This window comes from Brassica rapa, chromosome A08, assembly GCF_000309985.2.
Source record: "Brassica rapa cultivar Chiifu-401-42 chromosome A08, CAAS_Brap_v3.01, whole genome shotgun sequence".
NCBI lineage: Eukaryota > Viridiplantae > Streptophyta > Magnoliopsida > Brassicales > Brassicaceae > Brassica > Brassica rapa.
Genome location: NC_024802.2, coordinates 12,317,039 through 12,332,708, shown reverse-complemented (window position 1 = coordinate 12,332,708; position 15,670 = coordinate 12,317,039). Strand labels below are relative to the sequence as shown.

At 37.8% G+C, this 15,670-nt stretch overlaps 2 protein-coding genes across 2 annotated transcripts; one reads left to right on the top strand and one right to left on the bottom strand.

Annotated features, from left to right (window-relative positions):
• The first annotated feature begins 224 nt into the window (after positions 1 to 224).
• LOC103834239 (chromatin remodeling protein EBS) lies at positions 225 to 2,786 on the top strand. The gene is made up of 5 exons (XM_009110304.3): positions 225 to 750; positions 1,439 to 1,781; positions 1,847 to 1,915; positions 2,010 to 2,148; positions 2,495 to 2,786. Exons 1-5 carry the CDS (start codon positions 654 to 656, stop codon positions 2,519 to 2,521), a joined length of 675 nt encoding a protein of 224 aa, XP_009108552.1. The 5' UTR covers positions 225 to 653; the 3' UTR covers positions 2,522 to 2,786.
• Positions 2,787 to 2,911: 125 nt separating this feature from the next.
• Positions 2,912 to 6,824, bottom strand: LOC103834240 (protein STRUBBELIG-RECEPTOR FAMILY 8). The gene is made up of 12 exons (XM_009110305.3): positions 6,228 to 6,824; positions 5,885 to 6,017; positions 5,712 to 5,783; positions 5,558 to 5,623; positions 5,410 to 5,481; positions 5,261 to 5,332; positions 5,119 to 5,190; positions 4,970 to 5,035; positions 4,829 to 4,894; positions 3,670 to 4,737; positions 3,417 to 3,573; positions 2,912 to 3,337 (listed from the first exon to the last, which is right to left on the bottom strand). Exons 1-12 carry the CDS (start codon positions 6,337 to 6,339, stop codon positions 3,185 to 3,187), a joined length of 2,109 nt encoding a protein of 702 aa, XP_009108553.1. The 5' UTR covers positions 6,340 to 6,824; the 3' UTR covers positions 2,912 to 3,184.
• Positions 6,825 to 15,670: the final 8,846 nt, after the last annotated feature.

Sequence of the window (15,670 nt, the reverse complement as noted above, 5' to 3'; positions counted from 1 at the left end):
CATTTCGGATTTGTACACACAGATTAAAGAAATAACTAATTTTGTATATTTCATATATAAAAACACAACTACCTATATACCTAACCATATTTCATCCAATAAAATAATAAATACTGAATAAAATTAATAAATTTTGTAATGAAAGTCAAACCTATTTTGTAACGAAAATAATTTTCTACACGACACTTAATATGAAACGGATGGAGTATTTACTAGACTATTCAAAATCTTTGTCCCGATTCACCCAACGTAAGAAAATAACATTTATATATAGTAAAAAAATCTAAAATAAATATTTAATTAATCTCGGATTAATTGATCTGGTACTAAAACTCGAACAAAGAAAAAAAAACACAATGCCGAAAATTAGTTAATAAAAGATAAATAGTGAAAATAACTAAAAAGAAAATGACAAAAAATAATAAATTGCCCTTGACAAGAGCTAAACCTCTCAAATTGCAAATGACTCATCTTCTTCTTCACCTAGAGAGAATCTAGGGTTCCAGATTTACTCTGAAACTTGATCTTCTTCTTGCCATCGATATACACATCCTACATCTTTCTTAACCCATCAATCTCTCTGTACATTTCAAAGGTACAGAGACCAACAAAAACCCTACCTTTATTCCAGCTTAGCATTAGCCCTAGCTTCCATGGCGAAAACTCGACCCGGTGTCCCCTCAAAGATCAAAACTGGGAGGAAGGAGCTCGACACGTATACCATCAAAGGCACCAACAAAGTTGTGAGAGGTAGCCTCACTTGTAAAGCTGTACACTTTGGCAACTTAGCGTTGAGTATATGGTGGAGTCTTTAGATATGTTTGATAGCTTTAGATTCTCCATTGTTTCATTAGTAGATAAGTGTTTGTGCTATGCAATTGAGCAAAATGTGATCTTTGGTTGCTCTCTTTTTTCAAAATGGAGAATTGTTTTGGTTTGGGCTTCTTTTATGTAAATTTAGTAACTTTTTATGTAAAAATTGAGTTAACTGTGAAATATAGACTATACTTTTGTTTGTTATGTTACATTGATGCAAAGTATGTGTGTTTTCTGTGGGAAAGATCTTGCATTTACTTAGAGCTCTGCTCTTTGCTTGTTACTAGATGAAGAAGAGTAAATGTTTACTTAATATTTACAACTAGTAATTTTTTTTTTTAATTTATTGCAAGCTTCTTATGGTGCTTGTTTTACTCTGTCTAGCTTCTACAATGTGAGTTAGATATGTTATCTATCTAGTAATAGTGGGCATTATGAAGAAGAGTGAATTTATACTTACTATTTACAACTAATAATTGATTTTTAAAAAAATTTATTGCAAGCTTCTTATGGTGCTTGTTATACTCTGTGTAGACTATAGAATGTGAGTTAGATATGTTATCTATCTAGTAATAGTGGGCATTATGAGCTGTGAAGTAATCTTTGAGGTTGTTCCCTGCAGCTGGAGACTATGTGTTGATGCGTCCCTCTGATGCTGGTAAGCCACCGTACGTGGCCCGTGTTGAGAGGATCGAAGCGGATGCCAGGAACAATGTGAAGGTGCACTGTCGGTGGTATTACCGCCCTGAGGAGTCTCTTGGTGGTAGGAGACAGTTCCATGGAGCTAAAGAGCTTTTCTTGTCTGACCATTTCGACGTTCAAAGCGCACACACCATTGAAGGAAAATGCATTGTTCACACCTTCAAGAACTACACTAGGCTTGAGAACGTTGGGGCGGAGGATTATTATTGTAGGTTCGAGTACAAGGCTGCTACTGGCGCGTTTACCCCTGACCGTGTTGCTGTGTAAGTAGATGAGTAATCACTTCAGTAACATATCCATGATTTTTATTAATTTTTTGGTGGTGAAGGTACTGCAAATGTGAAATGCCTTATAATCCAGACGATCTCATGGTGCAATGTGACGGCTGCAAAGACTGGTAAATGTTGATATTTTGTCACTTTTATTAGCTTCTGTTGTTGGTATCCTTTGTTACTGATGATGGTAAGAGTTGCAAATTTTGATGGGTGTAGGTATCATCCAGCATGTGTTGGCATGACGACAGAAGAAGCAAAGCTGCTTGATCACTTTGCATGTGCTGAATGCAGTTCTGATGACGATGTCAAGAAATCACAGAACGGGTTTACTGCATCTCCAGCTGATGATGTCAAGGTTCGTTGTATCTCTTTAGTCATTGCATGTGTAAATGCTCTATTAGTTTATAACGCTAGCTTCTGCCGCCGTTCTGTGTGCAACCTTGTCCTATCAGTTCAATTTGATGGTGCTTTGCTGAGTGTGAAAGATACAATTCTTGGTTCTGTCTGGATTTGTTATTTGCTTAACGTTGCTCCCGTTCTAACTGCAAAACATTCTATCTGCTAAGGTTATCAATAAGCCATTTTGTTATGTTTTTACTTCCAAGAACTTGAGTATACTATAGAGTCTTCTTATTTCTTGTTTTATGTTTTGTGCTCAAAATCTTGTGGCTGATGTTAACAATGACATTTGTTGTCTTCAGGTGGAAGCAAAGCGCAGGAAAAGATAATGGCCCAAGGGTGAAAGCCACAGAGGGGATGATGGCAAGTTATATGACTTGGAAGCTCTTTGGTGCATATTTTTAGTTAAGTTAGGATTATCTTGTCTGTTGTCGTCGTGGTTGTGATGATATATCTATGGTGCGTTCCAAAACTAAGACAAATGTGAGAAAAAAAAAAGAGAGAGATGGGAGAGACGAGCTATGTTGGCAAAGTCAGTTGTATAGACTTTTCCGTGGGGTGTTAATTTAACTTTAGGTCTGTTTATTGTGTTCTGTTGTTTCGACAAGTTCTGGTGCAAGAGCGGTTCTGTCTTTGGGTCTTCTATCTCCCATTTTCTTAATCCTGTTGGCAATCTTGAAATATTTTCTTCTAAATTATTCAACAAACAAAAAAGAGAGAACACTGCAACAGAAAGTCTCAGATTGATTTATTGTTTCTTGGACAAAAAGAAAGAATAAGACAGATGAACAAAACATGATATAACAGACTCTTATGTACTCTGATTTTTTCCTCCCTCACAAAACAAAGTTTTATACTTTTTTGACCTGAACCAAGATGTGCACTCTTTACCTCTCTGTCACATCCTTTGGTTCAGAGTCATGTATTGCGCAAAACTTTCTCCCTCTTGAGTTTTGGAGCTTCTTTTTAGCTTCCAATGATAGAATTATTACTCAGAAAGAGAAATCCATGTGCTCATGTTCAGGTGTCCTGTAAGAAAATCCATTGTCATCACTAGATCTTCGTTTGACTACACTTGCTCGTTGAACCAACCTCACCAGCTGTTGCACCACCTCTGACATTGGAGGCCTGAACTCTGGCTCCGGCTACAATTAATAACAAAAAGAGAAGAAGATGGTTACTTCACCAAAACAATTTCATTTTCTTAGAGATGGTATAAGTTACCTGAATACAAAGAGCAATGATATCCGCAAAACGAGACAGTGACTTAGCTGGATACATGCCATTAAGCGAAGGATCAACCATTTTAGACAAAGCATCTATATCATGTAGCTGCGGTGTCGCCCATCTCACTAATGATTGCTCTGCTCTCGTCCTCGAGCTACCAAACACACACACAAAGCAAAAGAAAACTGAATCAATGGCTCTTTTTGTGGGTTGACATTAGATTAAAAAAAAAAGAAGAAAAATATAGAACCTGTCAAGAGGCTTCCGACCAGTTAAGAGCTCAAGCATGACTACTCCAAAAGTGTACACATCACTTTTAACAGTATAGATCCCAGACAATGCAAACTCTGGAGCGCTGTATCCAAATGAACCCACCATTTGAGTTGAGACCCGTCTCTCAGTGTTAGGATTCAAAGCAGCTAACCCACAGTCTGATAAGTGAGGGTTTAGCTCTTCATCTAGCAATATATTCGCTGACTTGAAGTTCCTATGTACAATCGAAGGCAAGCAAACCTCATGCAAGTACTCTAGAGCTTTAGCAGTCCCAAGCGCCACTTTAACACGCGCGTTCCAAGTCAAGTTCATGCTTCTTTCATCATTCAAGTGAAGCATATCGTCTAGATTCCCATTTCCAACGTACTCATAGACCAGAAGACGTTGGCCGTGCTCGGTGCAGTATCCAGCCAAGGGAACAATGTTCGGATGCCTTAACCTCGACATGTTGGAAACAGCTTCTAAGAAATTATCTTCTTCTTGTAACGAAAGCGCTGCGTTATCAATCTTCTTGATCGCCATTAACTTTCCATTGGGGAACTTTGCTCTGTAGACACGGCCTAGAGAGCCTTCACCGATGATGTTTTCTTGGCTAAAGCTGTTTGTTGCTACTTGGAGAGAGGAAACGGTGTATGGTGAAGCAGTGATTGGAGATCTCATTCTACTTATAGACCCGTTTTTCATTACCCTATCAACTGCTACTTTCTCTGCAGGCGAAGACTTCAAGTCTTTAACCCTCTGCTCTTGCACTTCGGTTGTTCCAGAAAGTGGTAGACTTCTTTGAGAAGCTCTTTTTGTGCTTCCTCCAACTTTCTTTCTCTTCTTATGAAGGCATAGGTAAAGAACAAGTGCTATGATTCCAGCAACAAACAGAGAGCCGAAGACTATACCAGTGACTACTCCACCGGACAATCCCTTGTCAGAAGACTTCCCTTCAGCTTTAGGGCTGTTTTTGTGTTTCTTAGAACCAGAAGGTTTCCTTTTTTTGTCAGGTCTTTGTGGTTGAGGAGATGCAGGGGCATTATCAAAGGAGTTACCATCATAGCTGTTACATATTGGAATGTGAAAGGCTTAAAACAAAAACTGAAAGAATACTCCAAAGTAAAGAAAGTAACAGATTGTTATTGAGAACTTACATCAAGGTGTTAATAGAGGTGAGCTCCTTAGGTATGGATCCGTTGAAATGATTGTTTGCAACATTCCTGCCAAAGAAAACATATAAAGATGGGGAAATAACACATTCGTTGCTTTTGTCTATCTAAAATTGAAAAACTTACAGAGTTGTCAAAGGCAAACCAGAGAGTACATCTATGGAACCTGTCAACTCATTGTTCTGGACATAGCTGTCAAGAATGAATCATCACTATGAATCTCTTATTGCACTTTATCATTTTCATTGCAACAAAGGAAGTTTAGAAGAACTCACAGAGCGGAAAGTTGGGATACTGTACTCAAAGAAGTCGGAAGATCGCCACTGAAGTTGTTGTGAGAAAGATCCCTGAACAAAGCAACAATAAGATCAATGGCCGACTGGAACCAGAGATATCATTATCATAAAGAGATCTTACAAGGTTGAAAGTGAGATATGATCAGCAAAGATATCTCCTATCGACATTGAAAGTGAATTACCACTCACGTTCCTATAAAATAACATTTCAAAACTTCAATACACAAGAAGAGTTGTGCTAAGTCTCACGATTTAAAATGTCAAACTCACATGTAAGTAAGAGAAGCCATAGCAGATATGGAGTATGGAAGGTTACCACTTAAGTTGTTTCTCGCCAAGTTTCTGCATTGCATTTTCTTTCAGCTGTTAGTTTAAGACTGAACACTGAGACTAAGTACTATAAAGAACACATCATTACAGGCTTGTGAGATTCGGTGGCAGTTGATATGGAAGTGTGTCATGGATGCTGTTTCCGCTAACATCCCTGTATCAAAGTGAAAGAGGTCTAATGTTATCAAATCAAATCCTCAGAAAGTACAAAGATCACACAAACAAAAACAAAAAGACAGTACAATTTTCTGAGTGACATAAGGTCTGAGAGCAAGTATCCAAGAGTGCCAGAGACTCCTGAATCCGATATGTCTCTGTTAAAACCCACAAGGGAAAACAAGAACATTATAAGACACTCAAGAATCATCAATGTCAAAAGTGGAAAGAAACAAAAAAAAAAGTATGGTTCTTTTACATAGAGACAACTGCTGAGCGCTCACAAGTAATCCCTTTCCATGACTCTCCACATGGATCACCACCTCCATTCTTCCAATTGGTTAGCTGTGAAGGACTATTCAGTGAAGTATACAAAACCTGAAGGGCTTGAACTGAGAACAAACAACTCATGAGTCAGAAACCCAATCAAGGATCTTTCATAAAGCTTACAACTTTATCTAAAGTCATCCACTTTCAGGAATAAACAAAGAAACCCAGAAAATCTCAGGTCTCAAATCATAAAGATCTCTAAAGAGACGATCACAATGAGGTAAAAGCAAGAAAAGGTAAAGTCACAAAAGTCATAAAGCTCAGTACTTTACCATCAGATGGATCAGTAACACAGTGCACAACGGAGAATCTCGAGATCGCCGCGAAAGTTAGAAGCAAAACGAGGAACATAGCCATTGCGTGTCGGTGGTGATCACATTCCATTGCAGAGAAACGTTGCCATGAAAGCTCTAAAAGGGGAAGGCAAAAGTAAAGAGAGTGACAGAGAAGAAGAAGAAGAATAGTTACAGTGGGTAGTTAAAAGCGTCGCCATTAAAGAAAGGTATAGGTAGTGACTAGAGAGAGAGAGTGAGGGAGATTTGAGTTAATGAAGAGAGAGAAGTTATTATTATTTTAAATTCAGGTTCATATTAATTTGATAAAAACTTAGTTTAAGACTTCATTAGGCAAGATTTAATGATATGATTGTATATACGTGTTCTCTTGTTTTTGACACTAAGTATTACTTACGGTAGATGTCAAAAAAGTATTACAGTATATCAAAAATCAATGAATGATTGAGATGAAATTGTTGCTGAAATTCTTGAGCAGTTGATGATTGAGAGTATCTGACCATTGACTGGTGTTAGTGTCGGTGTGAGTTTGGAATTTTCTTTATATTTTTTTGTCCACATACTATAACATTTTGGAAGAATTAACTTTTTTTTTTTTTCCATCAAGAGTTATATTATAAATTGAAGGGCCAAGCCCAAAAATACAAAGCCCAGCCAAAAGGCAAACATGAAACATAAAACAAGGCCTCAAGCCCACATCGGAAACCCTAGAATCCACTAACGACAGGGTCACCACCGCTCCCGTGAGCCACCGTCTCGAGCCACAACGAGACCCCCGCAACGCGCTAAAACCCCCGGTGAAACATCCATCGATCGATCCACCGGTACACACCCGAGCTCGACAGCTCCATATCATCGTCACTGCAACCGCCTTCAACCCAGAGATTCTATCATCGGAGAGATCGATCGCACATGCGAGATCACCTCCGCTACCATTGATCACCACCACCAAGAAGAAGGCTTCACACAAACATCTCCAAATACCACCGGAGAGCCTCGATCGTCTTCAGACGAGAGCTCCTCCATCAGAACAACACCGACAACACAAAACCAAAAAAACCTAAAACGGTACTAGGAAAACCCGAGAGCCGGCGACGCAAGGCAAAGAACACCTTCACCCCCCGGAAGCTAAAGCCGGCGAAAGCGGAGCTGAGGAAGCCTCCGCCTCCCGGAAACAAGGCCGGCGGCGATGGAGCTCTAGAAGCCTCCACCTCCCGGAAACAAACCCTAATCTAAACAGCCTATTTCCTCACGCCGAACCCCACACAATCGCGTCGTTACTCCAGCCGCAGAACCACCGATGATGTCGTAACACTCTCCGAGGTGTCGACGACGGACAAGGTCCGGACCAGAGCTCCAACAAAGCGAACGAGGGAGACCGCGTTGGAAAGGCAGGGGAACTTCATTCAGCGGGAGCGCGAAGGGCTCCGGCGACGGCACGGACGCTCACGCGCCGGCCGTACGCCAGACCCTTCGATTAGATCTACTTTCTCTCTCTCTGTGTTTCTCTCTCTCTTCTTGGAAGAATTAACTTTATTAAGCGTTTTAAAAATGAAAAGGTTTAATTTTTGGGGAATAAAAAAAGCTAGCAAAAATCTGACTCGCGTTCTTTATGGGCTCTATTGGCCTTTCACTCTCATGTTTAGTTCGCTTTCTCCAAAGCTCTTTCTTAGGGTATGACTGGTTTTTCCGCTACCGCCCGCAAACGCAGTTTTTGCGGTTGGTAGCGGTTGTTGGCGTTTTGTAACAATCGCTCAAAATGCTCCAAACCGTTCCAAATCGCTTTGAACCTCATAAATTCAAAAGCTGGTTCCAGCTAGCGTTTGCGGTTGCGGGCGGTTGCGAGAAGATAAAAAAAGTTTAAACAATATAAATACAAAATAAAAATATTCAATAAAAAAATTAAATTGGAATTATAAAAATGCTAAAATATATCTATTATATTTTAATTAATATTATAAAACTTTAAAATAAAAATATTTTCTATATTTTTAAAAAAATTAAACTATAACTTTCTAAATATAACTTTTATATTTATTATAATATTATTATTTTTGATATTTTTATAATTATATAAAATGTAAATATTGTTAATTTATTATTTAACCGCTGCTGCACTTGGTAGTTAACCAGTCATAAGTATCCCGTAAACGCACCAATTTTTAACCGCAGAACCAGTCGTACAAATCTCTTAAAACCGCTAGAAACCGCAACCACCCGCATCCGCAAACTCCCGCAACCGTAACCACTGCGGTTGAACCAGTCCGGCCCTTAATCTCTCTACCTGTGCCCACGCCTTTCTTATACTACACTTTTATGTTTCTGTTCGACCACGTTAACGAGTTAATTCCACACGTTTGGTCACCATTTGTTTGGTACATCTCGCTGTCTCTCATTATGCAGTATTTTCGAAGTTTGAATACCATTTATGTTTTCATTACCAAATCGTATTCGGTTACCAACCAATCAAAGACATTATACGACCAGGATAAATTAATAAATAAATCTTTTTTGACGTTGTGCATGCGTTTCTTTTTCCTATATATCATAACTTAATGGTCGATGATAAGTATACACAACTAACTCTTAGGTGTAAAATCCATGATAAAAACTAAGAAATGTTACTTTAACTGAAAATGTTAAGCTTAAAGGTTAAAGATAACAGGATCAAACTATATTTGAATCAGAATTATTATTATTTTAAAGCGGATAAAGAGTGCTATAATTGCAACAGAAATGAAAACGACATATATATTTGACAAAGAAACGTGGGATAGTTTCCAGAAAACGACTAATAATAGAATGCAGAGAGTGAAAAGTATTGTCCACTCATGAAAACACGAATATTGTGTTACCTTTTGGCATGTTCTCGTGTTATATTATTTTTTGTACTCTTATGGAAAATATTATTCCTCTCTCAAGATATATTTTAATTCACAATGAGTAAATGTATAGAGATAAAAGGATTTATATTTAAAGCTGAAAGTGAAATCATATGTGTGGATCCAATCTGGCTACTAGCTTATAAACCTGTTCAGCTGTTCTTGTCAGCGAAGAAGAACGAACATCAATGATTAGTTAATGGAAATAACTTTTCCATTTTTATTGAAAATTTCATTACGTTTTATATGTTTGTTAAATTTTATAATTGAAGTTTGAATTTGAAGGATAGAGTTGTATAATAATGTAACATCCGATCTAATGTGGTGTAAAGCTAGGTTTGGTTTTGATTCACTTTCAAAGAAAAGCAACACTAGTTGTAAAAAAGTTTTTTTTTTGTTGAATTAATTTAACATTCTTAAAAAAAATTACGATCTTGCCAATATATTAATTTCGTTGGACACAGTAAAACATATATGAGTTTCATATTCTAGTGTAGTTTTATTTTATTTGTCACATTTATAGATTTTTTTTTAAAGTCCCCAACGATTAATTAGACAGTATAACTAAAGAAACAGTTCTTGTTCATCTTTTGTATTTGTCTTTGGAAGAATCAAGATTACTTGTATACTGTCTCGATGGAGACTTTATTCTATGGAATGAAATCCCGTGATCTTGTTTCGATTCTTTCAACGTAAATATATTAAAATAACGTAATTTCTGTCATAATCGAGCAAATAAAATACTACTAATACAAAGTGTTGCTTTGTTTTGATGCAAGACTTCAGATGACTATATAATCACATTCGGACTTCAGATGACTATATAATCACATTCGGACTTCAAATTATTACAAATATTGTATATTCACATGTATAAATTAATTAGATGATGAGTAGTTAAGCCAGTCATGTCAAACAATTGTATATGTAGCAAGCTAAATTAAATTCACATTACACGTTTCAGAAGTAAACCTTCTAACGAATTATGTTTGGAACTTTCATTTAGTGTTAATGTATTCAGGTGAATTCTACCAGGAATCACATTTAATCTTTGTATTTGCTTTTTTTTCACGAAAAGGTTACTAACTTAAACTAACCCAAGAAGAAAAATTCTGTAAACTACATTGTTTTCCGGTAACGTAGAAACGAGTAATTGTATGTTTGTTTGGAAAGACGTAATATTTGTTTGGAAAGAAAGAAGTAATACGAGTAATCTGTAAAATACTCATGTCAAAATGTAAAACCCTAGTGCTTATCAAAAATAAAAAACCTTGTGCGATCATTTGCTTCCAGCTTCGAAGGATATGAAAATTTGTCAATCATAATATGTAACTCGGGCTATCTGGAAGGGGCCTTATTGGACTTCGGCCCAAAATAAATTGTTTGGTCACAAAACCCTTTTTCTTTTCTCAATTTCACAACATGTATCATGTCCGGAAAACTTCAAACCAACTTCGGACTATACCAGTAAATTAGATGTGATTCTCATCATAATTTGTGAAGTCTGGAAAATATTTTAACAAATATAGAACATTGAAGCTAGTAGTGTTTGTTTAGTTGTAATACTAATCGAATCTTTTGATATCATTTTCTATATGTTACCGAATCAATTGGCCTTTGGTTATTATAAGAGTATATAGTGGGCTCCATATTTGAATCCAAAAAAATCCATGAAAACATATTATTATGTGGTCGTGGCCACTACTAGGCCATGTATTTTATTTACAAAATGAATGACGAGTTGCTAAAGTCTAATTCCAAAGAAATATTCAATCATTCAACCAAATCTGTTTAGTGGAGTATGAAAGAAGACACCAACTTCTTGAATAATTTTCAGCATAAAAAGCTAGGCCAAAATAATAGTGTTTTCAGCCACCACTCGCACGCTCAGCGCGTTACAAACATGTGTGTGTCCCCACGTTAAACGCATGTCTTCTTGAATACTACAGTACAGCTAGAGATGGCAAAAGAAGAACCTGCCCGCGGGCCAGATCCGTGTGAACTTGCTTCGGGTCGGGATTGGGTTCTAAGACACAGGCCCGAATTTTAAGCGGGCCTTGCGGGTAAGGCTTGTGCGGTATTGGGCCAGACGCGGGATTGGCTCGATGTGTACCGCGGGACGCGCGGGGCTCCGCCAAAGACGATCTCTTCCAGCTCGAACGGTGAGAGAGATGGCGATTGGAAAGCCGATCTCTTCTAGCTCTCACCGTGAGAGAAATGGCTTCTCCTCTTCTTTGATCCGTCACGAAGCTCCACTTCTCTATGCATGTTCTTCATCTTCTCGTTTGATCCATCTCTAGTCTCTTCGTTGTTTCAGCTTATTTCTTTCCTTTTGAGCCACGATTCAAGAACTAAGGGCCTTTTGAAGTTGCTGATGAACATCAATGCATTCAGGTAAGGATAAAGTTTTCGATTACATGTTCTTTTGCTCATTACCGTGATTTAATTTGTAAGGACAGATAAAAATTCATTCCCTAATTCTTTATTGTGGATTACATGATCTTTAGTGAAAGAAGAACAAGATATTGGGTCTGTTTTGTCTCTAATCAACCGGCTACACATTGACCAATCGTGTAAGTTGTCCTGTTTCATTGTTATCTCTTATCAAACAGCTTCTTATCGAGAATATATGGAGCTTCTTTTGCGATGTTTGCGTGAACAAGAATATTGTTGTTTGTTCTCATTATGAGTTAAACACAAGTGTTTGTAACAATCCAAAGATTTTGATGTTTGCGTGAAGAAGAATATTGTTGTTTGTTCTCATCTTTTGCGATGTCTGCGTGAACAAGAATATTGATGTTTGTTTTTATACTCTGTTTTCGCTCTGTTCGGTCTTGATATTGAAATCAGAAGTATGTTCGGCCTGTTGTTTCTTAATGTCCTTATCATATAAACTCAAGTGATTTTAGTCATATATTTTCTAAAACTTTTTCTTTATAATGACATGTGGTGAGTGGGGGATTGTATTATGATCAAGGAGGAGAACGATATGAGAATGCAAAGGACACTTCACACTTGCATTCCGATCTATAAGGCAAAGGACCTCAGGTTAGTCTCTGTTCTATTTTTTTTTATGTCGTCTCCAGTTCTTATGATAAGAGCTGATAGAATTTAGATACTTGGTTACTAGTACATAGATCTCTTTGTTTCTTGTGTTGTTGTGTTCTTGTGTTCTTATAGCTGATAGAATTTAGGTAATAGGTTACTAGTACATAGATCTTTTTGTTTCTTGTGTTGTTGTGTTGTTGTGTTCTTATAGCTGACAGAATTTAGGTAATAGGTTACTACTTACTAGTACTTGATCGTCTATGCGTGGATGGTTGCTTGTTCTTGATCGTCTCTTACATATGATATGGTTGCTTGCTCTTGATTGTTTAGTTTGATAGTTTGATAGGACTTGAGTATGAGACTTGATCTTTACGTCTGATAGTTTAGATAATAAAAATTTCTTATAATGGTTGAGTCTCTGACCAATGAGAAATAAGAGAATAATTGCTAGAATTTTTAAAATTGCAAAAAAATACAAACAGAACCCTAAACAATATTACCTAAACTCACGACTCACGACCTAAGCAAAAAAAAACGACGCAGAAACCTAAACTCTAACTCTAAGTCTCTAACGAAGAAGAGAGAAAGAGATGACATATGATGGTTCAAGTTTCGATCCAAATTTCACACCGTTGAATACAATGGATTTTGAGAGCCAGCGAGTCCTTGGAGTTATTTTGGCAGCTGATGGGGCTGATGATGGTTCATCTGATGGAGCAAAAAAGAAGCAAAGAAAGAAGAGAAGGCTTATTCAAGCTACTGATGATGAAGATGATAGTGATGTTGAAGTCACTCCTCCACCAACACAAGCTACTACTCTGCGCAAACAAGCCACCTGCGGAACCGTGCGAGCCTTGAAATCAAAGAAACCAATGTTACAGTCTACTCTAGACGGTGGCATTGGATCGGCTTCGTCTCCTAAGGCGAGTAAAAGGAAAACCAAAACCAAATCTATTCATTTTACCATCCGTGGGGGGAGAAAGATTTCCAGGCCGACACAAGGCAATGGTAAGAATAAGAAGAAGATTCAAGAGGAGCAGCTTGATTCGGAAGGTGAATTTGAAGAGGACGAGATGGAGGACGAGATGGAGAACGAGAAGGAGGGTAGGCAATGGTCTGATGTATGGCCCCATTTTACTAAGATTCGAAAATCCAATGGTGAGGAGAAAGCTAAATGCAATTATTGTAAGAATGACTATGCATGGAGTTCCCACGGGCATGGAACAAGTGGTTTGAGAAGGCATCGTGACAGATGCAAACTCTTTCCAAGGAATCTCCGAACCAAAAAACTCGATGCTGAAGCCAAATTAGTAAGTGGCAAGTATGATCATGTTGTGTTCAAGCAGCTGGTAACCAAGACTATAATTCAGCATGACCTACCTTACTCTTATGTTGAGTATGAGCAAGTCAGAGAAACTTGGAAGCACTTGAATCCTGATGTCAAATTCATTTGTCGGAACACAGCTAAAGCAGAGGTCTATCGTTTTTATGAAAACGAGAGAGACACACTGAAGAGGGAGCTGGCTAGTCTTCCTGGAAGAGTAAGCTTCACTTCTGATTTGTGGTCATCATTGAAACGGGAGGGTTATATGTGTCTAACAGCACATTACATTGACCGGAATTGGAGGCTGAACAGTAAAATACTGACTTTTTGTGCTCTCCGACCGCCTCACACAGGTATGAATGTTGCACTGAAGCTTCTTGAATCTGTGGAAGAGTGGGGACTGGAGAAAAAAATAGTCTCTCTCACATTAGACAATGCTACAAGTAATGATTCGATGCAAGATATAGTGAAAACTCAGGTGCTTTTGAGCAATGATTTGTTGTGTGGAGGTGAGTTTTTTCACGTCAGATGTGCAGCTCACATACTCAACCTCATTGTGCAAGATGGTTTGAAGGTTATTAAAGACTCTTTGCACAAAGTTAGAGAGAGTGTTAAGTATGTAACAGCGTCAGAGACGCGTGAGATGACGTTTGCAAAATGCGTGGATGCTGCTGGTATAAAGGAGAATGCTGGTTTGATAATGGATGTGCAGACAAGATGGAACTCGACATTCTATATGCTTGAAAGAGCCCTTCCGTACCGTGAAGCGTTTGTTAAGTTGGAGATATATGATAGGAGAAACTATAAGTTTTTGCCTACAGCTACAGAATGGAGCAGAGCTGCGAAAATATGTGTTTTCTTGGAGCCTTTTGCTAAGATTACTAGTTTGATGTCAGGTTCGAAGTACCCAACATCGAACTTGTATTTCTATCAGGTATGGAAGATCCATAATTGGCTGCAGATAAATGAGGAAAGCGATGATGAGATTATCCGAGAGATGGTGATACCGATGATAGAGAAGTTCGATAAGTACTGGGAAGAAGTCAGTGATCTTTTTGCAATGACAGCTGTCTTTGATCCACGCTTGAAGCTTCCAGTTGTAGAATATTGTTTAGGGAGACTTGACATGAGTACACGTGATGCGAAAATGAAGAACTTGCGTCTGAAGCTGGAAACTTTGTTTCAATCATACGACAAAAAATCAAAGTCAACATCACCTTCTGCAGAGCCTCGTGAGATGGATCAACAAAATGTTCATGGAGGACCGAAAGGAACATTTGAGAACTATGGTGTAAGTCTCCTGTTTCGTTTTTTTATAAATTACTTATGAACCTGCGGTAGATATAGATAGCTTTGAAAGTTTGGATATTCCATCAAATTGTTTTTAATTTTTTTTTAAACACTACAGGATTTTTTTGCTTTTCGCAAAAGTAGTGTTGCTGCGAGTGGAAAGACAGCTCTCCAAGCTTATTTGGATGAACCTGCGCTAGATATGGATAGCTTTGAAAGTTTGGATATTCTCGACTGGTGGAAAGATAATACTCACAGGTTTGGTGATTTGCCAGCAATGGCTTGTGATCTGCTTAGCATTCCGATCACAACAGTGGCTTCAGAATCCTCCTTTAGCATCGGTTCGAGAGTTCTGAACAAATACAGAAGCCGTCTACTTCCCAAAAATGTGCAGGCGCTGATATGTAGTAGAATTGGCTAAAAGGATTTGAAGCTTATGAACATGGTAAATTATTCACTTTGTTATATATTTTAGGGTGTCATGTTCTTTAAATCTAATTAACTTTGATTTTTAATATTTACAGAAGATGAAATGGATGGTGAAAAAGAGATAGTTAGAAGTTGAAGAAGAAGAAACTTGATTTTTATTTTGAACTGGTGTTTTTATTTTATTCGCATTATGGATTTTGTGGCGCTTTTTTTCCCTTGTCGGGTTTTGTCCCAATGGGTTTTCCCGATAAGGTTTTTACCGAGGCCACGTTACATTGCTAGGACTAAACTATTTTGTTGCTTCTGTCTTTTAATCGGTTTGACTTCTTTTTTTTATGAACAACTTAATAAGTTTGACTTCTAAGTTATTATAATGCTCGTTAAGTTGAACTGAAGTATGAACACAAGAATAATGTTTGTACAAGGAACTTGCATTCAAATGAAAACTT